Source organism: Lolium perenne, chromosome 6 (assembly GCF_019359855.2).
Source record: "Lolium perenne isolate Kyuss_39 chromosome 6, Kyuss_2.0, whole genome shotgun sequence".
NCBI classification, from domain to species: Eukaryota; Viridiplantae; Streptophyta; class Magnoliopsida; order Poales; family Poaceae; genus Lolium; species Lolium perenne.
In genome coordinates, this window is record NC_067249.2 from 174839179 (window position 1) to 174866915 (window position 27737).

The 27737-nt window shown below is 42.9% G+C and overlaps 2 protein-coding genes and 1 long non-coding RNA gene across 5 annotated transcripts; all 3 read right to left on the reverse strand.

The window, feature by feature from the left end:
* Positions 1 to 1446: 1446 nt before the first annotated feature.
* On the reverse strand, positions 1447 to 4946 carry LOC127306898 (trihelix transcription factor GT-2). Of its 2 annotated transcripts, none has more exons than XM_051337601.2 (4): positions 4753 to 4946; positions 4059 to 4483; positions 2091 to 3372; positions 1447 to 1990 (listed from the first exon to the last, which is right to left on the reverse strand). In XM_051337601.2, the coding sequence occupies exons 2-4, from the start codon at positions 4436 to 4438 to the stop codon at positions 1727 to 1729; spliced, it is 1926 nt and encodes a 641-aa protein (XP_051193561.1). In that variant the 5' UTR covers positions 4439 to 4483; positions 4753 to 4946; the 3' UTR covers positions 1447 to 1726. The 2 variants fall into 2 exon arrangements, with proteins under 2 accessions (XP_051193561.1, XP_051193562.1); XM_051337602.2 differs by lacking the exon at positions 4753 to 4946 and adding an exon at positions 4599 to 4735.
* A 13750-nt stretch (positions 4947 to 18696) lies between these two features.
* Positions 18697 to 24629, reverse strand: LOC127306897 (uncharacterized). 2 transcript variants are annotated; one of them, XR_011747450.1, is made up of 2 exons: positions 19438 to 19729; positions 18697 to 18996 (listed from the first exon to the last, which is right to left on the reverse strand). XR_011747450.1 is itself a non-coding variant. In XM_071822802.1 (2 exons), exons 1-2 carry the CDS (start codon positions 24574 to 24576, stop codon positions 18986 to 18988), a joined length of 1119 nt encoding a protein of 372 aa, XP_071678903.1. In that variant the 5' UTR covers positions 24577 to 24629; the 3' UTR covers positions 18697 to 18985. The 2 variants fall into 2 exon arrangements, 1 of the variants encoding a protein (XP_071678903.1); XM_071822802.1 differs by lacking the exon at positions 19438 to 19729 and adding an exon at positions 23469 to 24629.
* Positions 24630 to 25045: 416 nt separating this feature from the next.
* Positions 25046 to 27737, reverse strand: LOC139832849 (uncharacterized). Its single transcript, XR_011747451.1, has 2 exons — positions 27455 to 27737; positions 25046 to 27241 (listed from the first exon to the last, which is right to left on the reverse strand). It is a non-coding gene; the product is annotated as an uncharacterized lncRNA (long non-coding RNA).

Here is a 27737-nt window from a genome sequence, read left to right on the forward strand (position 1 = left end):
TGTATGTAGTAAAACTGCGTTGGGTGTTCTTGTGCATTTTTTGTTGTGTCTAACATCAACCTTTGTCAAGTTTCTCGTCTCCCACTCCCGCTCCGGCCTAACTGTGGAGTTGGAGATGATGGAGGTGGTTGTGGTTGTGTCCATCTTAGTGTTGATCCACTCGCTATGCCAGCAGCGCTCTCTGGGCCTCCCATCGTGTCGGCATGCCCTCCTTCGACTGCACTACGTGGTCACCAGTGACATGTGCAACCTTGAGCACCTCCTCAAGAACAAGTTCGTCGCCGAGGACGAGGTGTGGCGGTCGCAGCGAAAAGTGGCAAGCCCCGAGTTCCACTTCGCCGAGTTCCGCACGCTCACGGCGGAGCTCGTCCACCGGCGGCTGCTCCCCGTGCTGGGCGACATAACTGTGCTCAAGTGTGGTGGTGTGAGGTAAGATCACCACATGAAAAAGAGGTGAGACTAAACGTGAGTACGTAGGCAACCAATCGAAGATACTCGTGTGTTGCGAACGATACGACCAGGTGAGACTCAACGTGAGTAGGTAGGCAACCAATCGAAGGTACTCGTGTGTTGCCAACGATACGACCCAGATCAGCAAACAAACAAAGTCCACAACTTGGTTTTTAGCTCGTTTTTCCGTGTCCATGCTCCCCAGAACATGCGTCTGGGAGCTCCAAAATCGAGCCGGGCAACCAATCACGCCCCACGTTCCTAATCAAATTACACAATACAGGGAAACAGAGACTTCAGAATGCTATGTGAAATTGTCAATGTACAAAAATGACAAAACCAGGGCATGTTCTATTGCTGTTTATGAGTTCTATTGCCATGAAAGAACTCCTGAAAGCGTCAACTTGGAGAGTCAAGTTGGTGGAGTCCATGAGCTCATTGTGGAAGACTCTTGGAAGCGTCAAGTTGGTGGGGGCTAAACCTGGGTATTGTTTGACGTGAAAGGCTCTGTGCTGCATCTGAACTTTGCCCTCGTAGCTATCTTCTTTGTTATATGCAAGTCTACCACTGAACTGATGTGAATAATGTTAGTTATTGTACCATTTGTGGTTTGTTGCTGCAGTGAACTCTAATGAAATTGCATGGTTGAATCAAGTTTGCTTGGACCATTTGCATGGTTGGATCAGTTTGCTTGAACTGTAATCAAATCGCTTGTACTTGGTTTTATTCAGCTTCTATATACTGTAAAATGTGCATGCTAGGCTCAAAGATCACCACCAAGCGGGCTGGTGTGGGCTGCAGTGTCCCGCGCTAATACTAGCAGTCTGTGGCGTCAACCCGCGAGCATCCGCAAACCTGGCGCTGTCCCGCTTAGTTCTGTAGCGGCTAGCCGCAACCTGCCCCGCCTGCAACCTGACTTACCATATCAGCAGCTAAACGCGTTGCACATCAGTGCTTCATGTTCCTGATCGAAGTGCACAATTTAAAGGGTAAACAGAGACTTCAGAATGCTATGTCAATGTACAAAAATGACAAAAACATGGCATGTCCTACAACGAACTTGCTGTTTATGAGTTCTATTGCTCAAGCACCTACTCTGTTTTTCAGTCTAATTGAGGAATAACAGAGGGGGGCCTCTTGTTCGATACTACTATTTGTCTTGGATAATTTGAGGTTGTTATTACAGAAACAAATCAAGAAATGGTATAGGATGTCGCCGAAGATTGCTGGTGCTCATGGACGGAAGAGGACGGTGATGCCTGGTTTTCTTTGCCGTCTACTGAACGGCCAGGAATGTGCTGCTGCTTGTCGGGGCTGAAACTGTCGCCGGGGCAGGTGGTGTGCTGCTGCTTCCGGCCTCTTTGGACTTCTGGAACTCTACCATGTACTTCATCTTTTCATCCTCGTTGCCGTCGTCGTCGCCTTCATCGGTGTAGTTGCCTTGGGTGTCGTCGCTGTCCGTCTCGTCCGGCGTCGCAAGCTCCTTCTGTCGGGTCTGCATGTTTGCCTCCGTCGCCATCATCATGCTGTCTTCAGCCTTCTGTGTATTGTGTATATAAGAAACTCTGATTACATTGTGTGCAATTGAGTTTCCAAGTATGAACAATCTTAACAAGGTGAGTTGAGAGTTGCGCCATTACCTTCTTTGTAGCGATGGCGTCAAGCACCTTGTTAGTGGCCTTTGGAGGCTCGCCGGTGCCGGGTGGAGCATGCAGGCTCTCGCCTCCAACGATGTACCTCTTGTCAGAGTCATTGCTCATCTTACCCTCGAGCTCGCGCCACTGCTCGTGGGCGGTGTTGGCGGCCACAGCAGTGTTCCTGGAGGGAGTGCTAGAGCCGCCGTGGCCGCCGCCGCCGCTCACGGCGAACTGCTTCTTGCGGTAGATGGCGTCGAGCTGGTGGAAGTAGGGGCAGGTCTTGGAGTCCTCGGGCCGCCTCTTGTTGCTCTCCTTGACCTTCTTGAAGTACTTGTTGATGTTCTCCCACTTCTCCTTGCAGCGCTTGGAGCTCCGGTTGTAGCCGATCCTCCGCATGCCGGCTGAGATGTCCTCCCACAGCGGCCCCTTGCTGGCCCCGGCCGTCCCCACGCCCTGGTAGTGCTCGTCCTTCTCCATCCTCAGCTGGATGAGCGCCTCGACCTCCTCCTTGGGCCACCGCGACATCCCCCCGCTGGCCTCTCCTCCTCCTGCCCGGCCGCCCACTTCCGCCTTGGGCGGCGGCGCGACCACCAGCTGCAGCGAGCCGACGTGAGCAGGCGGCGCGTGGACCGGCGGCATTGGCGACGGCAGCACGGAGGTCCCGCCGACGCGCTTGAGGAAGGCGATGAGCGCGGCGTCGCGGGCGGCCGAGGCGGCCCGCTCCCGGGCGTGCTGCTCCCGTTCGCTGCTGATGCGGGCGAGCTCCTGCCGCCGCCACGCCTCCTCCCGCGCGGTGCGGTCCGCTTCCCACTTGTCGAGCGTGTCCAGGAACATCCGCTGGGACTCGTCCTGCTTCTCAGTGATCCGCTTTATCACCCCCTCGAAGAGCGCCATGACAGTCTTGTTCCTCCCGCCGATGTCGCCTGCCTGGTCCTCCTCCTCGTCGGACTCGTCGTCAGACTCCGACTCCGAACTCGACGAGAAGCCGAGGTCCGGCAGCAGGCCGGCGCCAGGGTTCGCTGGCACCGCAGGCGTCATTTGGGACGCCACCACAGCCAGCGGCTGTGTCGTTGCGGTTGCGGTTGCGGTTGCCATTGCCGTCTGGTTGTGCTGCTGCGGCGGCGCGGCGGCGTGTAGCGCTTCGAGCTCGGAGAAGAAGCGGTAGGTCTTGCCGTCCTGGCGGCCGGCGCGGCCTTCCTTGGTGCGCTTGTAGTACTTGTCCACGTTCTCGAACTTCTCCTTGCACTTCTTGGCGCCCCTGCGGTAGCCCAGCTCCGCAAGCTTCCTGCAAAACGGCCGCTCCTGCTGTCAGAAGTGTGTCTCTTGCTTTCACGTCTCAACTAAATTGGCGCAGCAATGAAGAAGGCATGAATCGGTAAACATGGAAATTGCTGTAGTATACACTAGCAAGTGTTGTCACAATCACATGACATTCTTTTTCTTTCTTCCCTGAAAAAGACTGAAGATGGAAGGAAACTGAAAAAAGAGCAAGGAGAGATGCGATGATGTCAAGATGATGGCAGTGTCAGTGTAGAGAGATGTAAATTAATCAGAGGAGCGTCAACCGAGCTGCATCGGGATGGGAGCAAAAGGCTTCCTTCCTTCCTTCTTTCCCAAAGACCAGATTGCATCAATGCATACAAAAGTAAGATAAAAAAAGAGAGTAGAAAAAACAGTGCAGCCTGCGCTGCAGTGTCTGCTCATGGACTGCACACACAGAAGAACCACACCGTAGCATACGGCGCAGAGGTTCTTTACCAGTACCTGCTCCTGCCCCAATCCGCAGGAATCGAGGAGCATTACGCCAAAACAAGATGGGAAATGCTGGAAAGATGGCCGGATAACTGGCCATCATTTCACGCAGGACACCTCTGACGGCAAAATTCCGTCAGACCGTTAGCCGCACTCCGCAGCGGGGAAGGAAATTTATCTGTACCAGTGTAGTAGTTCCACATTGAGCTCAGTTCTCACCTCGAGACCTCCTCCCAGAGGGGCGCCTTGAGGGCGGCGTTCCGGAAGGCGCCGTCCATCTCCGACCGGATCCTGATGAGCGCCAGCGTCTCCTCCCGCGGCCACCGGTTGCCGGACCCTCCCGCTCCCGCCTCGCTGGCGCTCCTGCCGCCGCCGGCGTCCACCGCCATGTCCATGCCCTCCTCGTGGCGGAAGTTGCCGCCGCCGCTGCCCGTCACAGCGGCTGCCAATTCATCGAAATTCGGGCCCGTCGGCGGCGGCAGCATCGGGGACGGATACGGGACAGACATGGTCGCCGGCCCCGGCTGCGGCGAGAGCGAGACCATGCCGGTGGGCGGCGGCTCGTAGGGGTACCCGGCGCCATCCTGGTGGTGCTGCATGGCCAATTGGCCACCGCCGCCGCCACCACTACCACCTTTCTTTTCCTGCTCAAAACACAAAATTCAGTTGATCTACCTTACCATACTGGGCGCAGGTAATAGAAAATTGGAGTAGCTCTCCACCACCGCACTACCACCACTAGTTTCTACGAGTACGTACCACCAACTGGTACTCGACGAGAGCAATTTACGGACTAGATTGAGGAATTCTTGCTTGTACACCCATCTCTCTCAGCCTACGCTCCCCTCACTCTCTATCCCGTCTCTTTCCCCACACACATAAAACGAGTACCCCAAAGAAGCACATGACTTACCGTTTTCCAAGTTCTGACGGCGGAGATGTGGGAAATTGGGAACAAAGAAGGGGCGCTGTGATGTTGCTAGGGGAGGAAGAAGGGAGACGGTGGTGAAAAAGATGGGGTCATGGACAACTGGAAAGAGGCAAAGGAGGGTGGAAGGCAGCCAGAGAAAGACAATAGCCTTACAAAGGAGACGGTGTGTGTGTACACCACACTGGCGCTCTAACACTTATATATCACCGTTCACAGAAGATATGTGTGTTTTAATGGGTTGTATTTACGTTTAATAAATAATAAGAGATATATTATATGAGACCATGAATGTTAAAAAGATATGGCATGCATCAAACAGAGCGAAAAAAATAGTAGAGATAAAGCTTTATCTCTATCTCCCAACAGAAAGCACATCCATACAAAATCAAAAGATATGTAAGTATATGTCTGCTTTTCAATTTATAGGGTCAGTTTCTTTCATGTTATGAGGCATGAGTTGAGATATATGTGTCTTTAGAAAAATTAAGAAATCCCTTTAATTACACTAATAAAATCTATAATCATTTAGTCCAATAGATTCATTTATACAATATATATTATTGTTACATGCACCGTGTTCATCGATCTTTTCAGGTGAGAGGATACGAAAATGTCTACAATAACTTTGGTAACAAATTGAGTTATGAGCCTATGATAAGATCAACATCAATAGAGCGTGATGCTCTCACTTGCTAGAGTTCGTGATACGGTGAAAATAAAGCATGATAGTTTACAGATGCTAAGAAAGAGTGTGTTGCGGTTAGGAGATATATAATTTCAAACCATAAGTGATAGGTGATATATCATGAAACAAGGGGAGTAAAATAAGGGGCATCTTGTACCTATCTCAACAAAGAGCACATCCACACAAATAAATGGAAATTCATCTATGCAATGTTAGTTTCATTTATGTTAAGAGATAGTGAATGAGATATACCTCACTTTGAAAAATTGAAGGCATCCAATCTTGATTGGTTTGACCAGACATCCGGGTTGAAACCTTTATTAACCTCGCTGACTGGAATTGGTAAAGTTAGTGTTATCCCTTTTAAAGGCGTTGGTGCGGAAGAACTTCTGTATTCAATGCTTGTTGGTGCGGCGTAATTGCCTTGAATTAATTCTAATAAAACATAGTTGTATGCATCTGCAAAAGATATGTATGCGCTGGCCAATTTATACGGTTGGTTTCTTTCATATTATGACTCAGTGAATGAGTATGTCTTTGGAAAATATAAAGAATATTTTTAAGAAAATAACATAATCCTGTTAATTACACCAAGAAAATATAATGTCATTTAGTCCAACAATTTCATATACCATGCGCGAGTCGATCTTGTGAGGTGAGAGCGTATGAAAATGTCTACAATAACTTTGGTAGCAAATTGAGTTACCATCCTACGAATGATAACATCAACAAAGGACAATGTTCTCACCGTCTAGGGTTGACAATATGGTGAGAAATGAAAATTTGAAGACTCCAAGAAAGATTGTGTCGCATTTAGGCAGTATATAATTACAAACCATAAGTGTTAAATGACACATCATGAAACAGGGGCAGTAAAATAATTGACACGCATCTATCTCAACAAAAGCACATAGACACAAAATAAATACAAAATTTATGTATTCGTTGTTATGTAGTGTTGGTTTCATTCATTTTAAGAGATAGGAAATGATACATACCTCGCATTGAACAATGAAGGCATCTGGTCTTGATTGGTTTGACCCGACATCCTGGATTATTTTTAATCTCCTAGACATGAATTGGTAACGTCAGCGTTCTTCCTTTTCAAGGCGTTGATGCGCAAGAGTGACGACTAGAAAAATCTTAGGTCATACCTTGTCATGGTTATGGTATTGTTGTGTTTTTAATGCTTGCTAGTGCGGCGTAATTGCCTTGCATTGGTTCGAATAAAATCATAGTTGTGTGCATCCTCAAAAGATATGTATGCGTTTGGTCAATTTATAGGGTTAGTTTCTTTCATACACTACTAGAAAAAGGCCTAGCCGTTGGATGACTAGCAGTGGCACACCACTATACTGGTGCGCCACTACTATACCAGGAAGAGGTGCTCCACTGCTAGCCTTGTTACCTGTGGCGCACCCAGTAGTGCGCCACCACTATGGCTCTGGCTGGTACCACCCCTCCCCCTGGATTACCAGTGGTGGACCACTGTTTGGTGCGTCACTGGTAAGTCTAGCTCTCTTTTGAAAATGTGAAATATTTGGGGGGGGATTTCCACACCCCTCCCAATGTGGATCGCCTTTCTATTTTTTTAAAAAAATAAAAGAAATTGTAAAAAAATAAAAAAATCCTTCGAGATGTCCACATGTTATATCATCTAGTTGCAACTAAAATATAAAAAACATTAATTTCGACTTTATTTTGCAAAATCGCATTATGTATCGGTAAATTAGCTTTTCTGGTTGAACACTACCTCCGATGAAAACTGTTTTATATGAAAATGTATCTACGAATTTTTTTACATCCGATTTCAACCCTCTTCGGCCGTTTAGCGATATTTTGGATTCTCCAAAATCAAAAAGGAAACATAAGTTTTTTAAGTATTTAGTTTTCAGGCAAAAAAACTTTCAAAACAAAAAGATTTAGCAGTGGCGCACCAAGCCTAGTGGTGCGCCATTGCTAATCTTCCGGCCTCCAAAATTCAAAATGGTCGGGGCCCTTTGTCCTTATCCCCACCTACCTCCCTCCTCCAAACATTTCCTTCATCCTCTTCTCTTTCTCTCCTCCTCCTCTCCTCCATCAACCTCCTCCTTCTCTACTCCAAATCCTTCCTCTCCTTCTCCTCAGGGCATCTCCAGCGGGGCGACGCAAACGGACGTTTTTCATCCGTTTGCGTCTGCGCGGACAAAAAACGCCCTCCAGCGGGGCGACGCAAAACGTCCGCAGTGTCCGTCCTGACGCAAACGTGGACCAAATATGCGTCAGGAATGCGTCTCTGCGGATGCGTCCGCGCGTCCGTTTGTGTCCGGTTGGGCTGCATGCAGCCCTCTCTCTCCTCCTTTAATCACGCATGCGCTTATTCCTAGCCACACAAACAGAATCTTTCCCTCTCTCTCCTCTCTAATCACGCATGCGGTCAAATAAATGCGTCTCTGCCGCTGGAGAAGGGGCAGACGTATGCGGACATGCGGACGTTTTTTGTGTCCGTGCCCGACGCAAATGGACATAAATATGCGTTGCCCCGCTGGAGATGCCCTCAACCCGTCCTCATCCTCTCCTTCTCTTCAACCTGTCCTCATCCTCTCCTCATGCTGTCCTCCTCCATCCTCTTATCCTTCCCTTCTCCGATGATGCCAACCCTTCCATCCTCTTCGGCCGCATGCGGAGCTTCCCCCTCACAGAGAACGTGTGAAGATGCATAAAAGAATAAAATTCGGAAAGAAAATGCAAAAAGAAAAAACCGTGCCAAATCTAGATTCAAATTTTAAATTTTTGCCAGTGGTGCACGTTTTTTTAGCAGTGACGCACCTTGAAGATATAACAATGGTGCATCACCAGGTGTGCCACTACTACTTTAGTTACCAGTGGCGCACCACTTGGTGCGACACTACTAACACTTACTAGTGACATGATAGTAGTGGCGCACCAACCAAATTAGGTGCGCCACTGCTAACCATTTTTCTAGTAGTGATATTATGAGGCAGAGAATGAGAGAAATGTTCCTAGAAAATAAAAATAACATTTTGAAGAAAATAAAATTCCCTTTTAATTATAGCAAGAAAACCCTATAATCATTTGGTCCAATAGATTCATTTGTACTATTTATTTTTGGTACCTAAACCGTTTAGCTAGTTAATCATGTGAGGTGAGAGGATATGCAAATGTCTACAATAACTTTTGTAACAAATTGAGCTACGAACCTACGTACAATATCATTAACAAAGGGCAATGTTCTCACTTTACAGAGTTGACAATATGGGTAGAATAAGATGCCAAGAAAGAGTGTGTTGGATTTAGGCAGTATATAATTTCAAACCAAATCTTAAGGGATATATCAGGAAATAAAGGGAGTAAAATAATGGGTGTTTTGTATCTATCTCCTAACATAAAGCACGGCCACACAAAATAAATGGAAATTTATTTATTAGTTATTATGTAGTGTTGTTTTCATTCATGGTAATAGATAGGGAATGAGATATATTGTACATGGCTTTGAAAAATGAAGGCATTGTTTGGTCTTGGTTGGTTGTACCCAACATCGAGGATGAAAATCTTTCTTAGTTCTCGCGGGATAGAATCGGTAACGTCAATGTTCACCCTTTGCAAGGCGGTGATGCGGAAGAACGATGACCGGTAGAAGATTAGGTCATATCTTGTCATCATTATTCTACTGTTCTGTATGCAATTCTTGTTGGGTGATAATTTCAAGTGATAGCAGAGCAAATTATCTTGTGGCTCACTGCTATGGGCGTGAATGGGGTTGCAGGTGGCTCTCCTAGAGGTCTACTTACTCCGAAGAGGAAAAAGCATTCACGGAGACCATCGTACCCTTTGTTGGTGTTGTCCAAAGTGTGCTTGAAGACAATTTTTTTTGATCCACATCTGAATATTTGGCATGCCAAAGAGTAGTGGGATACGTTGGAGTCTAAGTTCAGTATAGCTCATGCCAGTGGTGAACTATATGCTATTGAGTGCTTCAACAACTACAAGATGGTCGATAGTTGTTCTATATTAAAACATGCACATCAGGTCAAGGTTATTTCTAAGGAACTCGAGCTCCTTAGGTTTGTCACATGATGCATGTTGTCACTAAGCTTCACTGTGTGGAGCAACATTTCTAGTTCCTTGAAACATCAAAACCATGAGTATTGCGGTGACCCAACATATCACTCCATGGTTTATTACACAAGTCGTTAATATAACTCCAATGAAACACCGTTCCACTAGTATTACATCCCTCAGAGTGGTACAATAGAGAAACATTGCAGATCCAAGGCATGTCTATATAATTACAACTCTGACTCTTCACAAAACTTCTTCACACTCTCCTAGTTACAATAAGGTCAAACTACAAATAAGACTCCACAAGGAAAATTTGTAGACTAGGCTTATCCCTAGCTCTACTTATAGAGTTGATTGGCTTGCTAATGAAACTTTAACGGGACTCTAGGTATTTAGGTTCTAGGATTACAGAATTCTTCCCCTCCTACTTCTAATCTAAGTTTCCACCATGAGTAATGTATAAGTTGACTCCATGAACTTAGATAATTAAGTTATGTTTATTGTAGTAGTTGACTCCTCCCTCTTCAAGATCCATGGTAGATTCTCCTTCAGTGACACCGAATCTAAGCAGCGGTTCAAGATGGAACGGGTGAGTACGAGCCTACTCAGCAAGTTCAATATATAGGAATATGTGCTTCATACACTAACTACAGCCATGGACCTGAAAGTCGTAGGCCAATACAGGTTTTCGTAATTATTTGTTAGAAAGGTTTATTTTATTCAGAAAAACTATGTCCATCAGTCTTCACACGTCCACCAGATTTTAATCGAGTTCATTTCCTGCCGCGTTTGTAGTTCCTTCCCAGAACAAGGAGTGGCAAGCCACAATACAATACACACTGAAAAAGGTGCATTAATTTGTCCATAAGAGATTATTATCCTTGTTTCGCAACCGGGGCACATTATTCCCATCCATACTTTCTTGTATGAGGCCTAATATAAGATCCAAACCAATTACCTACCTTCTCCGTGAGTCTACATACCTACACTTTTGTATTAATTTATAGGCCCTCGGTCGCTTACGAATCTTGGGCGCTTGACCCTCGACCACTAATACAATACATCATAGAACTTATAGCACATGACGTCCACCTGGGCGTAGGGTTTATGAACTCTAAACCTACTATGGAACCATCAGTACTCGTATCCGACAAATAGACATCCGTTGATATGCGAAACGAAAAAAGTTACAATTGCGAATTCCCCACCCCATTAAAGATCTCATGGTTAACGTGCAATATACGGCACAAAAATCACTAGACAACATTTTTTGTTAGTCCTATGTGAATATCAACACAAACCATCATTCCATCGCTCACCATATAGTCATATTCATAACTAAAAAATAATACTTTAATTTTAAGTACATGAATGATATGAATAATACTTTGCATGTAAATTTTATAAAAGCAATCAGTGGCATCAACAAGCGTTGAACTTGTCTTTTCTGACTATAAGATTATAGACGCAAAAACTTGGATACCTAATTACTCCAAATTCTGAAAAGGGCATCATCGTCTATTTGGATGTTCAACTTAACTGTATACACTAGATGCATATGTATTAATAATGATGTGAAACTAATGTGCCAACTCATGTGCCTCTTAGATGAGGTGGTTATTTAGTTTTTGGGCCTGCTTGGACATTTTAGACTACCAAATTGTTAAATTTCAAAGTCACGTCTACTATGGCAGCCTGGAAGACATATCGGACTAAGTTTATTCCAACATTACTGGTTGAGAGAGTTGAAGTTGTTTATAAGTTCAACTCTTTGTTGTCCACTAAATGAGCACTAGTAGAAAAAAGGGATTCAGTGTCGGTTGGTAAGGGGCTTAATTTACTCCCGGTTTTCCAACCAGGACTACGAAATCACGACTAAAGCCCCCCTCTCTTTAGTCCCGGTTGCCCACAAACCAAGAGTAAAGGCCATCCACGTGGACCTGCAGGCGCGCGCTGGGGCGGATGACCTTTAGTCCTGGTTTGTAACACCAACCGAGACTAAAGACCTCCACATGTATTTTTTCATTTCATTTTTTTCTAATTTTTTCCATTCATTTTTTCTATTTTCCAGAATTCCTAGAATTTGAGTTATTTGACCAGTTTAGTCTCTAATTACTCTTAGTCTCTAGTCAAATTACTTACTCGTGGTTAAACTTTCCGATCGATCACCCATCCTCAAACTACTCTACCACTATCATGCTTAACTTCTGAGATCCTTCTGTCCCGCTTCCAAGTACTTTGCGCACACATTATTGATATTAGTTTTATATCAATCCTATTAACATCTTGGTCATCATGTCACAATTCTTTAATGTTTGAATTCCAAATAATTATTTTAATAAACAAAAGTAGTGAAGTAATAATAATCTCGAATAAATAAATAACAATATTTTTTTTAAAAAAACCTCAAATCTGAAATTTTCATGTTTCCCTTTGGGAGTTTGAGAAACTAAAAAATAGCAACCGGGTAGAGCCCGGTGAAATTGGATGTAACATTTCGGGTAGATAGATTTTCATATATTAAAAAAAAATTGAGTCCATATGCAAAAGTTATTGCCATCTTACCGAAAATATATTTTTTGCGAAATAAATCAAAGTTCATGTTTGTTATTTTTCATAATAACTAAATCACCTAACCTACCTACATCCAAAAGAATTTTTTAATTTTTTATTTTCTATCATTTTCTTTTGTATTTTACAAAGCTAGAAAAGATGATCCACGAGGGAGGGGTGTGGAGCAAAAAACCTTGAAAGTCTTTAGTCCCGGTTGGTGTCTCCAACCGGGACTAAAGAGGCTCCCACGGGCCGCAGCCTGCCACAACCCCTTTAGTCCAGGTTGGTATCTCAATCCTGCAATAGCTTGTACACAATGTCACCAATTTGTAGTTGATTTTCTTTCTTAACATGAATTAGCTCTTCACTACATTCGAGTGAATAGTATTTCCTTGGCAAGAAGGTGAAGGTTGCACTTCAAATTTATGCTCTTAATATTGTAAGAATTAACATGTTCAGAAACAACCAAGTTCGAAGCTAAATCCATGAAGATACCGATTTCATGTATTCTAATGTTGGGATCACCAACCATAGTAGTGCAAAAATTATTATCTGACTGTTTGCTGAGAACAACATCCTTCATCCATTTCATTCCATACATGCTTGTTGACGATTCCTTATCTGTATTTTTAGAGTGTAACTGCAAAATACAGAAATATAATAAAAAACAATAAAACATAGGCGGCAAATGCAATTGCCACGTCAAACTACCTAGTCCCTTCTAAAGTGTAACATGAATACTAATCCTTCTTGTTCCAAACAAAATGGATGCTCATCCTCCAACATTGATTGGATTAAATCTAAGCGGCGACTAGGAAGGAGATAAACAATATTTTGTCACATGTATTTAATAAGAATCTATGTTTTCATAAATATAGCCCAAAACTCCTTATATATTTAGGAACAGAGAGAGTAATATCGAGCGTTGCATATCAAGGTGGAAAGTTGAACAAGATCGATATTCAGTAACTAGTGCCTACACTATTCTCCACTACAATCATGTAATGTGCCGGAAAAAGTTATATATTACGAAGATGGAAACCATGTAAATAAAAAGGGATGGACATAAACGGAAACCAAAGAGTACAATAATGTGCATAAATACATATGCATGTGTGGGAACAAAATAACAGGAACTTCTTCAAAACAAACATAACTTATCCAATCATATTAAGAAGTCTTATGATGGTTCTACCAACACCTCATCCTATAGTTTGGCTCAAACTCGACTAGCGACCTTGAACCTTGGCCCAAACTATATTCGCCGAAGGCTCTCAATCTAATAGGTATCGTAACTATTTAACTTTTCAAATTGCCGACCGTGTGGAGCAGGTCGCACTTTTCTTGCTTTTGACTCAGGCCTCTAGCATTTACCGAAACATTTTTGACGTAGATAGATTTTATATATTAAACTTTTTTTCAAGTTCTTATGCAACAGTTATTGCCATCATATCAGAAAATACAATATTTTTCGCAAAATAGGTCAAAATTCATGATTATTATTTTTCATAATAACTAGATAACCTAACCTACCTACATTTAAAATGATTTTTAATTTTGAATTTTCTATCATTTTCTTTTGTATTTTACAAAAAAAACAGCGATCCACACAAGGGGTGGAGCAAAAAAAACCTAGCAAGTCAACTTCAGTCCTGGTTGCTGTCTCCAACCGGGATTAAAGAGGCTCGCACCAATCACAGCCTGCCGCAAGCCCTTTAGTCATGGTTGGTATCTCCATCCTGCAATGGCCTGTACACAATGCCACCAATTTGTAACTTATTTTCTTTCTTAACATGAATTATCTCTTCATTGCGCCGAGTGAATAGTATTTCGTTGGTACGAAGGTGAAGGTTGCAATTTATGCTCTCGATATTGTAAGAATTAACATGTTCCGAAACAACCATGTTCGAAGCTTAAACTATGCAGATGCCGATTTCACGGAATCGAATCTTGGGATCATCAACCATAGTAGTGCAAAATGCATTATCTGATCATTTGCTGAGAACACTATCCCATCCATTTCATTCCATACATGGCTGATGATGATTCGTTGTTTGTCTTTTTCAAGTGTCACTACAAAATACATAAATATGCTAAAACCAATAAAAAACATAAGTGCTAACTGCAATTTCCATGACAAACTATCTATTCCCTTCTAAATGGAACTTGAATACTCACCCTTCACGTACAAAAAAATTAATGCGCATCCTCCAACATTGATTGGATTAAATCTAAGCAGCGACTAGGAAGGAGATAAAAATTATTTTATCACATGTATCTAATCACTATCTGTCTTTCCATAAAAATATCCCAGCACTCCTTATATTTTGGAACGGAGGGAGTATTATAGAGCGCCGCATATCAAGGTGGAAACTCGAACAAGATATTTAGTAACTAGTACCTACACTATTCTTCACTAAAATTATGTAATGTGCCGGAAAAATTATATATCACAAAGATGTAAACCATGTAAATGAAAAGGGATGGACATAAACGGAAACCAAAGAATACAATAATGTGCATAACTACATATGCATGTGTGGGAATAAAATAACGAGGATTTCTTCAAAACAAACATACCTTATCCATTCATATTAAGAAGTCTTATGATGGTTCTACCAACACCTGAGCGTATAGTTTGGTTCAAGCTCGACTAGCACTTTGAACCTTGGCCCAAACTGTATTCGCAAAAGCCTTTACCTAAATTTTTCTCGCGAAGATAGTTTTTCATATATTAAACATTTTTTTGAGTACGTATGCAAAAGTTATTACCATCTTACCGATAAATACATATTTGTTTTTGAAAAATAAGTAAAAATTCATGTTTTTCATTTTTAATAATAACTATATCACCTACCTACCTACATATAAAAGGATTTTTCATTTTGAATTTTTCTATCATTTTTTTTGTAGTTTACAATGCTGAAAAGGTGATCCACCGGGGAGGGGTATGGACCAAAAAAACCTAGAAAGTCTTTAGTCCTAGTTGGTGTCTCCAACCGGGACTAGAGGTAGACTGCATCAACCCCTTTAGTCCCGATTGGTTTTTCCATCCTGGAATGGCATGTACACAATGTCACCATTTTGTAGGTGATTTGATTTCTTAACATGAATTAGCTCTTCATTGCATCGAGTGAATAGTATTTCCTTGGCACGAAGGTGAAGGTTGCACTTAGAATTTATGCTCTCTATATTGTAAGAATTACCATGTTCATAAAATAACCAAGTTTGAAGCTAAATCCATGGAGATGCCGATTTCATGTAATCTAATGTTGGGATCACCACCCATAGTAGTGCAAAATACCTTCTCTGGCCGTTTTCTAAGAATGGCATCCTTCATCCATTTCATTGCATACATGCCTCTTGATGACACCTTATATGTCTTTTTAGATTGAAACTGCCAAACAAAAAAAAAATACTAAAAACAATAACACATAAGAGGTAACTACAATTGCCATGTTAAACAATCTACTCCCTCCTAAAGTGTAACTTGAGTACTCATCCTTCTTGTTCCAAAAAAAATTGTTGCTGATCCTCCAACCTTGATTGGATTAAATCTAAGCATCTACTAGGAAGGATATAAACAATATTTTGTTAGATGTATTTAATCAGTATTTGTCTTTTCATAAATATATCCCAAAACGTCTTATATTTAGAAATTGAGGGAGTATTATAGAGCGATGAATATCAAGGTGGAAAGTCGAACAAGATATTCAGTAACTAGTGCTTACACTATTATCCACTACAATCATCAAATGTGTCGAAATTTTTTATGGATCACAAAGACTAAAACCATGTAAACAAAAAGGGAAGGACATAAACAGAAGCCAAAGAATACAGTAATGTACATAACTACATATGCATGTGTGGGAGCAAAATAATTAGGACTTCGTCAAAACAAACATGCCTTATTCAATCAAATTCAGAAGTCATATGATGGTTCTACCAACACCTGAGTGTATAGTTTGGCTGAAGCTCGACTAGCGACCTTGAACCTTGGCCCAAACTGTATTCGCCGAAGGCTCTACGAGCTAATAGGTATCGTAACTATAACTTGTTAAATTGCTGATGTATGTGCCTGCTCTTAGAACAAGAGTAGGTCACAGTTTTCTTGCATTCGACTCAGGCCTCTATCCTTTATCGAAACAATTTTCGCTTAGATATATTTCATATAATAACCATTTTTTAGTTTGTATGCAAAATTTATTTCCATCTTACCAAAATATACATTTTTTTGCAAAACAAGTCATGTTTGTTATTTTTCATAATAACTAGATCACCTACCTACATATCAGAAAGGATTTTCAATTTTATATCAATTTTATATTTTACAAAGCAAAAAAGGCGATCCACCACAGGATCATTAGTCCCAATTGGGGACACCAAGCGGGATTAAAGAGGCTTGCATCGACCGTAGTCGGCAGCAGCCCTCTTTAGTCCCGGTTGGTTTTCAATCCTCCAATGGCATGTACATAATGGTGCGAAATTGATGCATGTAAGATGCATACATGAACTTTGTAGTTTATTGTACTAAAATCTTTATTATATTGCCACTTTATTATATTTATTGGTAGTAACCTATTAATAGTTGCATAAGTGCACAAGTTCTTGTTTTATACTTTGTTGTGTAGGAAATAGGCAAATACACAAGGAAAGCAGTCATTATATATGGTGAAATCTGGAGTTTCCTGAAATCTGTCCCTGCAGTACTTTTTTCAAAGATGGCCCCGAAGACAGCATCAAATGAAAAAATGCCAATTTACAAGGTTGTGTGGAATTTATTCTCTTGCTTTTAGACATAAAATTCGCCCCAATCAGAGTCCGGATGCCCCATGGTCGACATATTATTGAAGAGTACAAAGGTAGTTTCGGAAACCCGAAAATATGAGATGTGATTGACTCAAAATCCTTCTATATTTGGGAATTTCGGCCAAGGCAAGACTTAATGGACTTATAAAGGATAGAGGGGAGTCCTAGGAAGTTTCTAGAGGTTCCCAAGAGCCCTTGGATGTAAGGGTGTCTGTCCTATGGCCAAGATTGCACCTCCCCGGCTCCACCTATATATATTAAGAGGAAATCCTACTTTTGGAGGCATCCACCCATAGCCACGAAATTTACCCTCCTTGGCAGCCTCCCACGGAGGGAAAATCTCCCCCACACTAGCACCAAGTCCAAGGAAGAAGAAGGGGCAAGGGGTCGCTGCCCCCAAGGGAAGTCGCCGCTCTCCCAGCGCTGTTGCCGCCTCCCGTGGCCGCTGCCACAGGGATCTTCATCGCCATCTCCTCCATGGGATGCACCTCTTCATCAACACCCTCAGTACCATTTTCATCTACCCCCCTTGTGATCTCTTGGAAAACATGATGCGTGAGGCAATCTATCGTTTTCCCACGATGTATTTTACTTGTATGTCTTTGTTTGAGTAGTGACTTGCTCTTGGCAATTGTGAGATAATTTATGGATGGTTGCATATAAGTATTTGTTATCTTCTATGATGATCTCTTGTACTGATATGTGACTGCACACATATGTTGGAGAATGCATGAGGTTGTCACCGTTGTGTGATGATAGGAGGAGGGATGGTTGGAGCTTGACAAGAAACCATATTGTATTAATGCATGGTCAATCAACAGGGGTTATAACTATGGGGACCTTTAAACTTATAGCGTTGGTTGGACTTAATTTCTTAATAATTCTCGTTTTTTGTCTTAACTAGCATTGGTATCAATAACTAGGGCTGCAATTGCTCATATCAATGGTTGCACCTATCTATGGCTCCTCTCTAGAGGAAAACACTAAAAAGACTATACTGAGCTTCACTAATTGTGACAACCACACAAATGAAATAGCAATTTGCCTAGACACTTACTACCTTGAGTTACTTTCTATTACTCCACTTCATATCACTTTAGTTATCTTGCATTAGTTTTACTTATTGCATTTTTATTTTAGCACTCATTGTTTTATAGTAGAAACCTATTCACACACACACACTATACATCCTCAACCTTTGAATAGACGGTCATATACTAGGGTTATAGGGCTTTAAATAATAGATAGTTTACCTTTAGCTCCTCGTAGGTTCGCTACTCAAATACTCATCGAATTGTACTATGGCGATCCCCTACACTTGAGGGTTATCAGAAATGAATTATCTGACCGTTTTCTAAGAACGACATCCTTCATCCATTTCCTTCCATACATGCATGTTGATGATTCCTTATCTGTCTTTTTAGAGTGTAACTGCAAAAGTCAGAAATATACTAAAAACAATAAAACATAAGCGGTAATTGCAATAGCCACGTAAAACTATCAAGTCCCTTCTAAAATGTAACTTAAATACTCATCCTTCTTGTTCCAAACAAAATTTATGCTCATCCTCCAACATTGATTGGATGAAATCCAAGCAACGACTAGGAAGGAGATGAATAATATTTTGTCACATGTATTTAATCAGTATCCAACTTTTCATAAATATATATCCCAAAATGCCTTATTGTAACACCCCAAGCTAAAATAGCACTTGACGTTACTACATACGTTACAAGTAGAAATTGCTAAGACATTTTAGGAAAAATTCGACAGAGCCTCCTTTGTTTTTTTCAAGACATCGGAAACGGGCAAGTACATATAAAGGCAAGTTACATCACCAGCAAAACTAGCACCACGTTCGGCCATAAACAAATCTGCGAACACATGTAAAGAAACTAACATCCGCACAGAATACCAGTTGCCATAACCAATGGGTAAAACCAACAGCAATTTAAGAGACAAACTTCCACAAGACTCATGACCAAAAATGACATAATAGACTCAAGCTATCCAATTCTGGGTTCCAACAAATAGATGAATCAAGTGTGAAACGTGAGGTGACGTTGGTGAAGGTACTACTCCCAAAACTCCCCATGCATGACGTCCTCAAGGATTACCTAAAAACATAGAAACAACAAGGGTGAGTACAAAGACTCAACAAGTTCACAATCAGATAGTAAACCCTACATAAATCGAAACACCAACACATCATAATCCATCATTAATCCATTAGAACATATTATGATGTCCTATATGCCTATATGCTCATCACATCACATTGCGGATACCGGTATCGCTTGAGTAGACACCCGGCGGCATCTACTCACTCCAACTAGTGGAGGGTGCCTCCAAAGTGGGTCGCAACCCATCAATGAAGGTCGCATTGTGCCCACCAAAGTAGGTCACCTTATCATCATTGTCATCATGAGTATGCAGTATGCATAATATGCATGGGTCATCATCATCATTATCATTTGCATCATGATCAGATCATAAACATTAAATAAAAAACCGAGTGAATAGAGATATGCAAAATTCACTATCCGTCATGAACTTGCCTCAACCGCGGGGCATAAACTGTTGATTGTAGGATTCCGAACCGGAAGTACCAACACCAAAACAGAGGTGATTGCCTGACTATCGACCGACGAAACTGCTTGATGAAGACGAACCGTCAAGAGCAGCGGCAAAGCCTCGCAGGTATTGCAGGGGCAGCGACAACTGATGGCGGCGACGTTGCCAAACGGGAGGACACAGCGGCGGCGCCTGGGGCAAAAGCGCTAGAAAATAATCTAGGGTAAAACGGTGGCGGCGGCGGCCAATACAACCTCGTATACAGGGCAGGGCGACCGCAAAATGTGTCTGACTCTCGTTCAGAAAGCCCAGCCCAGCCCATGATTTCTCTACCTCCCGTACTGAAGAGGCCACAAAAAATAAAAGATGATGGTTCTATACTAGAAACACGATGAGTTAAGATGGTTAAAGCTACAGGTTTTAGAACAACAGGTCTTGAGCTCAAGCACTACTACACACGTTTTTTTTTTGTTTTCCTCTTCTCTAACCAACCATTCCAAAAAGCCTATACAAAATAATTGAGTAAGCACAAAAGATTAGCTCCAAAAATTTGGGATATTACATTCTTACCCCCTTAAACAGAATTCGCCCCGAATTCTTTCTTTTACTCTACTCGCAAAACTAAACGGAACAAGTAAAAACATATTCATGCATCACATACCAGCCATAAACAGTTCTGGATACTTCTCGCGCATGTGAGACTCAAGCTCCCAAGTCGCCTCACGCTCGGTTTGTTGTGACCAGAGAACCTTCACATACTTTAACGTCCTATTTCTCATTACTCGCTCGGACTCATCTAGTATCCTCACAGGGCGAACCTCAAAGGTTAAATCTTGTTCAATCGTAAATGGTTCCATGGTAATTTGTCGTTCTGGATCACGAAAATGCTTCCGCAGCATAGAGACATGGAAAACATTATGCACACCTTTCATTGTCTCGGGCAACTCAAGTCGGTAGGCTAGCTTTCCTACTCGTGCCACTATCATGAAAGGTCCAATGTACCGCGGACTGAGCTTTCCTTTGATGTTAAATCTTATAACACCTTTAGTGGGTGACACCCTTAAGAGTACTTCCTCACCAACCTGAAACTCAACATTCGACCTCTTGGAATCAGCATAACTCTTTTGTCTGCTTTGTGCTGCCAACATATTCTGTCTAATCTCTGCTACCCTCTCTGTGGCTTGCTGAACCCAATCTGGTCCTAACACTGCCTTCTCGCCCACGGCATCCCAACATAGTGGAGACCTACACTTTCTTCCATACAAGGCCTCGTAGGGTGCCATCCGTATGCTAGCCTGATAACTGTTATTATAAGCGAACTCCACAAGTGGCAAGTGATCCTCCCAACTCCCTTGCCAAGAAAGGACACAACACCTCAACATATCTTCGAGTGTCTGGATTGTACGCTCTGATTGGCCATCGGTCTGTGGATGAAACGCCGTGCTAAGTCTCAATTGCGTCCCCAAAGCACTTTGCAAGCTCTCCCAGAACTTTGATACAAAATTAGCATCCCTATCAGAGGTAATGGTTTTAGGAACCCCATGCAACCTCACTATCTCCCGTACATATACTGGTGCTAAGTCACTTGCAGAGTCAGTGGTGCGGATAGGAATAAAATGAGCAACCTTGCTAAGTCGATCCACGACCACCCAAACTGCATCCTTCCCTCTCCGTGTACGAGGTAAGCCAACAACAAAATCCATGGCAATGTCATCCCAGGGCCATTCCGGAACTTCTAAAGACTGCAACAGTCCCGCTGGCCTCTTATGCCCAGCTTTTACTCGTTGGCAAACTCCGCAAGTGGAGACATACTTGGCCACATCAACTTTCATTCGTTTCCACCAATAAGTCTTTTTCAGGTCTTGATACATCTTTGTCTCTCCGGGATGAACGGTGTAAGGGGTACGATGTGCCTCCCTTAGAATGTCCTCCTTCACCTGAGACTTTTGTGGCACACAAAGACGACCATGAAACCGGATAGCCCCGGTCCCATCTATAGTGAATTCACCAATTCTACCTTCTAAGATGCGTGCACGCACTTGCTGCAGCATTCGATCACTTTGTTGTGCTTCTCTCACTCTATCTGGAATAGCTGATTGAAGGATGAATTGTGTTTCCTCATTGGCTACACCAGCAAAACAATATGAGATGTCCATCCGTTCAAAATCAGCAACTAGACAATCTACAGTGGGAGGTACAGACTTGCGGCTAAGGGCATCTGCAACCACATTCGCTCTCCCTGGGTTGTACTGGATAGTCAAGTCATAGTCCTTTATCAGTTCTAGCCACCGTCTTTGTCTCAAGTTCAATTCCTTCTGTGTGAAGAGATATTTGAGACTCTTATGATCAGTAAAAATATCACAAGATTCTCCATAAAGATAATGCCTCCAAATCTTGAGCGCAAAGACCACAGCTGCAAGTTCTAGGTCATGAGTAGGATAGTTCTGCTCGTGCTTTTTCAGTTGCCTAGAGGCATAAGCAATAACCTTACCATCTTGCATCAGTACACACCCAAGTCCAATTAGAGAAGCATCCGAGTAGACTGTGAAGCGCTTACCCGGTTCAGGAAGGGTAAGAATTGGAGAAGTCACCAAACTATTCTTGAGAGTAGAGAAGCTATTCTCACATTCATTAGTCCATTGGAATTTCACATCCTTCTGGGTTAGCTTTGTCATTGGCTTGGCAATAATAGAAAAATCCTTCACAAACTTCCTATAGTAACCCGCCAATCCTAGGAAACTTCTTACTTCCATTACATTGGATGGTCTCGGCCAGTCCAAAATTGTAGAAACCTTGCTAGGATCTACCATGATGCCTTGCTGGTTAATTACGTGACCAAGGAAAGCCACCTCTGAAAGCCAAAATTCACATTTCTTTAGCTTCGCATAAAACTTATTCTTCCTCAAAGTCTCAAGCACAAGTCTCAAATGACGCTCATGCTCCTCTTCTGTCTTTGAATATATGAGGATATCATCAATAAACACTACCACAAAGTTATCAAGAAACCGGTGTAGCATATTGTTCATTGTCTCCATAAAAATGGCAGGAGCATTGGTAAGTCCAAAAGACATAACCTTATATTCATAATGCCCATATTTGGTAGAGAAGGCAGTCTTCTCAATATCCTGTTCCCGCACACGAATTTGATTATAGCCAGACTGGAGATCAATCTTGGAGAACACCTTAGCTCCATTCAGTTGATCAAACAAGTCCTCGATGCGGGGCAATGGATACTTGTTCTTGATGGTCACCGCATTAAGACCACGATAATCTACACACTTTCTCCAACTACCATCCCTCTTGGCGGTAAACATAACAGGTGCCCCCCAAGGTGAGACACTTCGCCGTATCAAACCCTTGGCTAACAAATCATCCAATTGTTTCTTCAGTTCCTCTTGAAATGGTCGTGACAACCGATAAGGAGACATAGAGATAGGTCGAGTTCCAGGAATAAGATCAATACGGAACTCCACATCCCGCTCTGGTGGCATACCAGGCAGCTCATCAGGGAATACATCTGGGTAATCTCGTACCACTGGAATAGCTTCAATTAATTTTGTAGTACTCGACGTCTCAGCAAGAGCCAAAAGAAACCCTGTCTTGACAACTCGCTGCCCAGGAAATAAGCTAGCCAAGACGAATAGAGAGTGTGGAGGGGCATTTCCCTGAAAGATCAACTCCTCTCCAGATGGGGCTTGAAGTGAGACAGTCTTCCAAAAACACGATAACATGGCTCGGTAGCGATGTAGCCAATCCATGCCAAGAATAACATCAAAGGGCTTCAACGGAATGACTATAAGATTAGCTACAAAGTCTTGATCATCTATAGATATCACACAACCAGGACAAACTATGGAATACGAAATCAGACCGCCAGGAGAACTAACGACAACTGACTGTCCAATCTGTTGTCGGGATAAATTGGCCTTATTTGCAAACTCTAGCGAGACGAATGAATAAGTAGCTCCAGAATCAAAGAGAACTAGTGCATCAAGAGAATCAACCGGAAATGTACCTGTCATGACATCTGGACGCCCGAAAGAAGCACTAGTCGGCATGGCGTAGACCCCAGGTTGTGGCGGAGCAGAGGGGGTCCCAACACTATGGTGAGGTGGTGCAGGTAACTGAAGCGGAGCAGACGGTGTAGGATGCTGAGTTGACATAAGCGGAACAGCTTGCCATACATAACCAGGAGGTGGTGCATAAGCTGGAGGAAACTGTGGAGTAGGAGTGGGAGCAGCAGCTAACATGTTTACAGACCCTCGAGATGACGTGGTGGTAGAGCCAGCAGATGTCCTCTCCCATTTAATAATGCTAGCAGGGTTTTCACGACATACACGTCCCATATGACCTGGCTTACCACAGTGATAACACTCTCCAGTCCAGGCGCACTCAGAAGCATGGTGTCCCTCGCCACATTTGAAACAGATCATGCCCTGCCCAGGTACTGGACGAAAGGATGGAGTGGATGAAGAAGAGCGTGGCACTGAAGAAGATTGAGAATTGGATTGTTTGAACTTTGTTGTTTGTTGCGGACGGTGATTTCCCTTGAACTTCTTGAAAGGGGGTCGCTGAGTAGACCCACTACCGCCACGGTGATTTCCCTTATGATCACCACCTGTGCCACTAGAACCTCCTGTACGACCGTCCTCCATGGCAGTGAGTCGAACTTCCAACTCCATTCCTCTAGCCTGCTTAACCATGGACATGTAATCATTCGGAGGCCTCGCTCCCATCACCTCTCTGTATCTAGAATTAAGTCCTCGGAAAAATGCCCTAGCTTTCTCTGCCTCATCATGCCTCACACGATCAACAAAGAGAACCATCTTGCTAAACTCAGCCTCATACTCATCCACAGATAGCTTTTCTTGCTTAATGTTCTTCAATTTCTCTGACATTTCATCCTTGAATGATTGTGGATAATACTTGTCAGTGAACTGCTGCACAAAAACAGTCCAAGTGGGCTCCCCATGAACAGGAACATATGCATCACGAACTCCTGTCCACCACGCATCAGCAAGACCCTTAAGGTTGAAAGCCACAAAGAGAACCCGCTTGTGCGACGGTAACTCCATAGCAGCCATATACTTCTCCATGGTACTCAGCCAAGACGATGCATCCATCGGTGTCCCATTCCCATGGAAATCGCCAGCCTTTAGTTCCAACCAGTTTTTCAAAGTAGTGTAATATCCCAGGTATTGGGGTTACAAAAACCAGAGGACACAGAATTTTGCATTGCATTCATGCATCGAAAATCCGGGGAAATTTCGCGCTTTTATTTAAAACACAAAGAGATCGATGATTCTCTTATGTCGGTGGAATTGATTTAGGTCATCGATGTGAGTGCGACAAATTTCGACATGACCTTTGTGAAGTCATGTGTTTTGGGGGAGATAATTTGAATTCAAATTCGTATATGAAAGATAGAAACTCAAATAAGAATTTCAATTGGAATTTGAATTCTAAACCATTATGCCACATAATATAATCAAAACAAAATATAAACCTTGAAATAGATACTTAACACTTGAATACATTTATAGTCATGCAATATTTACAAGACAAGCAATTCAATAATAAAGTTATTATACATAAAGCAAAACAGTTCTTTATTGATATTAACACAATAATACAATATCTTTACAAATGAATAAGAAATAAATAAATAAAAGAATATTACAATTATAATTACAAGTATGAGAAAAGGAAAACTAAATCCTAAACTAAATCTAAAAGATCAACATCATCTTCTTATACAACTCGATCACCTGCAAAACAAACAAAGCACAAAAAGAAAAGTGATCGCCAAATGGCAAGGTTTGAATAAGATAAACAGTATAGATATTTTGGTGGCTGAGCTGATCCTCAAGGGGAGCTGCACCCGGCCACATACACCAGCCAAGCAAGCTAGCAGCACACACATAGGCTTGCATGGCTGTGCTGTCGGCTGGGCAAACCAGCAGGTAGGCATATAAAAAGCCTCTGCCTGCAGCCCAAACACTGTCTAAGCACCACCTTTCCTCTCACGCCCATCAACCAGCCCAAGAACACCTAAGAACAGCATATGTTCTTCATCTAGACCACCAGATCATCCTCAAGAAATAAGCCAGGAAATCAGTAGAAAAAAACCAAATCAGGACTCAGAAGAAGCAATAAGAGCCATGGTGACATAGCTACGACCAGGAGGAGCAGGCTTAGCTCAAGGAGGTGAAGATTCATCAAGACCAGAAGCTTATCAAAACCCCCACACCCTGTATAGAAGCTGGAGTGAGGTATACAACTTGTCTTGGATCAGATCATATGGGATCTGACTCTAAAAGCTTTACCAGCATCATATCAGTCATTTTGGATTCGGAATCAAAAGGAAGATTTAAAGGTTTTTAACATCATTCAGTAAAAACTTAAAGAACACTGGGAACTAATAAAAGCTATAGATATCCTAGCACCCAACTTTGATGAAAGGAAATCATAACTATGATTCTTATCACCAAGACATCACAACAGAAATCCATTGTAGTCAAGATTGGCACATGGATAACTAGAGCAATAAAAGCTACCAATTAAATCTTTAAGTTAAACCATCAGCTATTGGTTGTATAACCCCCCAAAAAAAAGGTTAATATCTGAACCAAGAAATTATTCTGCACATTCTTGAAGTCACAACAGTACTACAGTGGAAATCACCAAGACCACCTACTGCAATACGTACCATCCAAATACATCAAGCCACAAGTAAACCATGTCCTGGAAATGGCCAAGTATCCACTTCGCATAGCACATAGATATATCTGTTACATAACATAATAGTGATCAGTGGATTATTTTGATTCAGTAGCAAAAGCACCATGAGCATTAATATGATCTCACCAAGCAATGTATCAAGTAAATAATATTCCTATAAACACCAGCGTTTGTATTCCAACATATCTCAACTAATCAATGAGATAAACAGAGGCATAACTAAACTCTCCAGTTCATCACCCGATAAAGGTCAGATTGCTCAAAGATGAAATCGCAAGAAGCCACACAAGCCGTGGATGATCAGGTCATCCAAATTGAGGCACCAACTTAAGCACATGGCATTGACCAATTTGATCAAGGCTTTAACAGCACAAACAACACAACAATTACAACTTGTTTAACCTATATAAATATATGTGGATTATATGCATTATAAGATGCATATAGTCATTTTACCCGCAGCAACATTTGTCCTATTTATTTCTTCATCCCAAAAGTTACCAAAACATGTAGATCAATGTTTATCTACTAGATGAATTAAAAACAATAGCATCAGCGAGTCAATTTTGAGCATTTGCTTATGCTCACTCGTAGGAACCAAGAACCACTTCACTATAAATTAATTAGCGTAAGATCACAGCCTATGACCATTAGAATTATAGAACCAGTACCAAATTCCTCTAAATGGCTAACCAAGTAACCACACACAAGTCCAACCCGCCAAGATATGGTCATAGACAGAGTGGAGAGGAGTGGGATTTAGCTCACAGTGCAATACATGGCGTAGGCGGGGTAGTCGACGCCGAGGTTAGATCTTCAGCGCCATCCCACTGGCGTCGAGGCTGCAGAAGGTGACACGGCAATATTGTCGCAGCAGCATCACCATCAGTACACCACCACACCAGCGCCACCACGACACCGTCCGAGCAGCAGCATCTCATCTCTACACCAGCACCACACCATCAATACACTGACGCCGGGGTTGCAAACACATCGCCGTTCCGCCAGGGTCGAGTAGCAGTAGTCATGGCTAGCCAAGAGGGGCACCTGGAACATGACCATTAGCATGGTCGAGTCAGAACGGAGAATACCCTGCCGGATCCGCGCCGGCAGACGGCGGCGCCAGAAGAGGCCGGCGGCGGCAGAATTGATCAGCAGTAAAGTTAGGGTTTCTGGGGTTGGGGTGGACGAGAGAAGCAGGGAGGATTAAATCGAGCGGGATCAGGTTGTAGAGCACGTCGAAGCGAGCAAGACTCTCACCTCGCCGGCGTCGGTGAGGGCTGAGACCGTCGGGAACGAGGTGGTGCGCGGCGGCGACGTTGCAGGAGATGCGTGCGAGCGGGGTCGTGAATAACAAATCGAAAATATGGTGGGGGTAGAGCACATGGCGGCGGAACAAATCTGACAAGCGGCGAGGCCGGAGAAGAATGGCGGCCGGCCGGAGCGGCGCCCGCGTCAATGGCAATTGGGGGCATTCGGCTGCTCTCGTACGGGGAAAGGAGAAAAAGAGAGAGAGAATGAGCGAGAGAGACGTGAGGGGTTG

Coding starts and splice junctions, on each gene's coding strand:
- LOC127306898 (XM_051337601.2), bottom strand. CDS start 4,438: ATGCAGCACCACCAGGATGGCGCCGGGTACCCCTACGAGCCGCCGCCC. Junction 3,373..4,058: donor CTCTGGGAGGAGGTCTCGAG/GTGAGAACTGAG, acceptor GCCGTTTTGCAG/GAAGCTTGCGGAGCTGGGCT. Junction 1,991..2,090: donor ACGCCATCGCTACAAAGAAG/GTAATGGCGCAA, acceptor CACAATACACAG/AAGGCTGAAGACAGCATGAT.
- LOC127306897 (XM_071822802.1), bottom strand. CDS start 24,576: ATGGATGCATCGTCTTGGCTGAGTACCATGGAGAAGTATATGGCTGCT.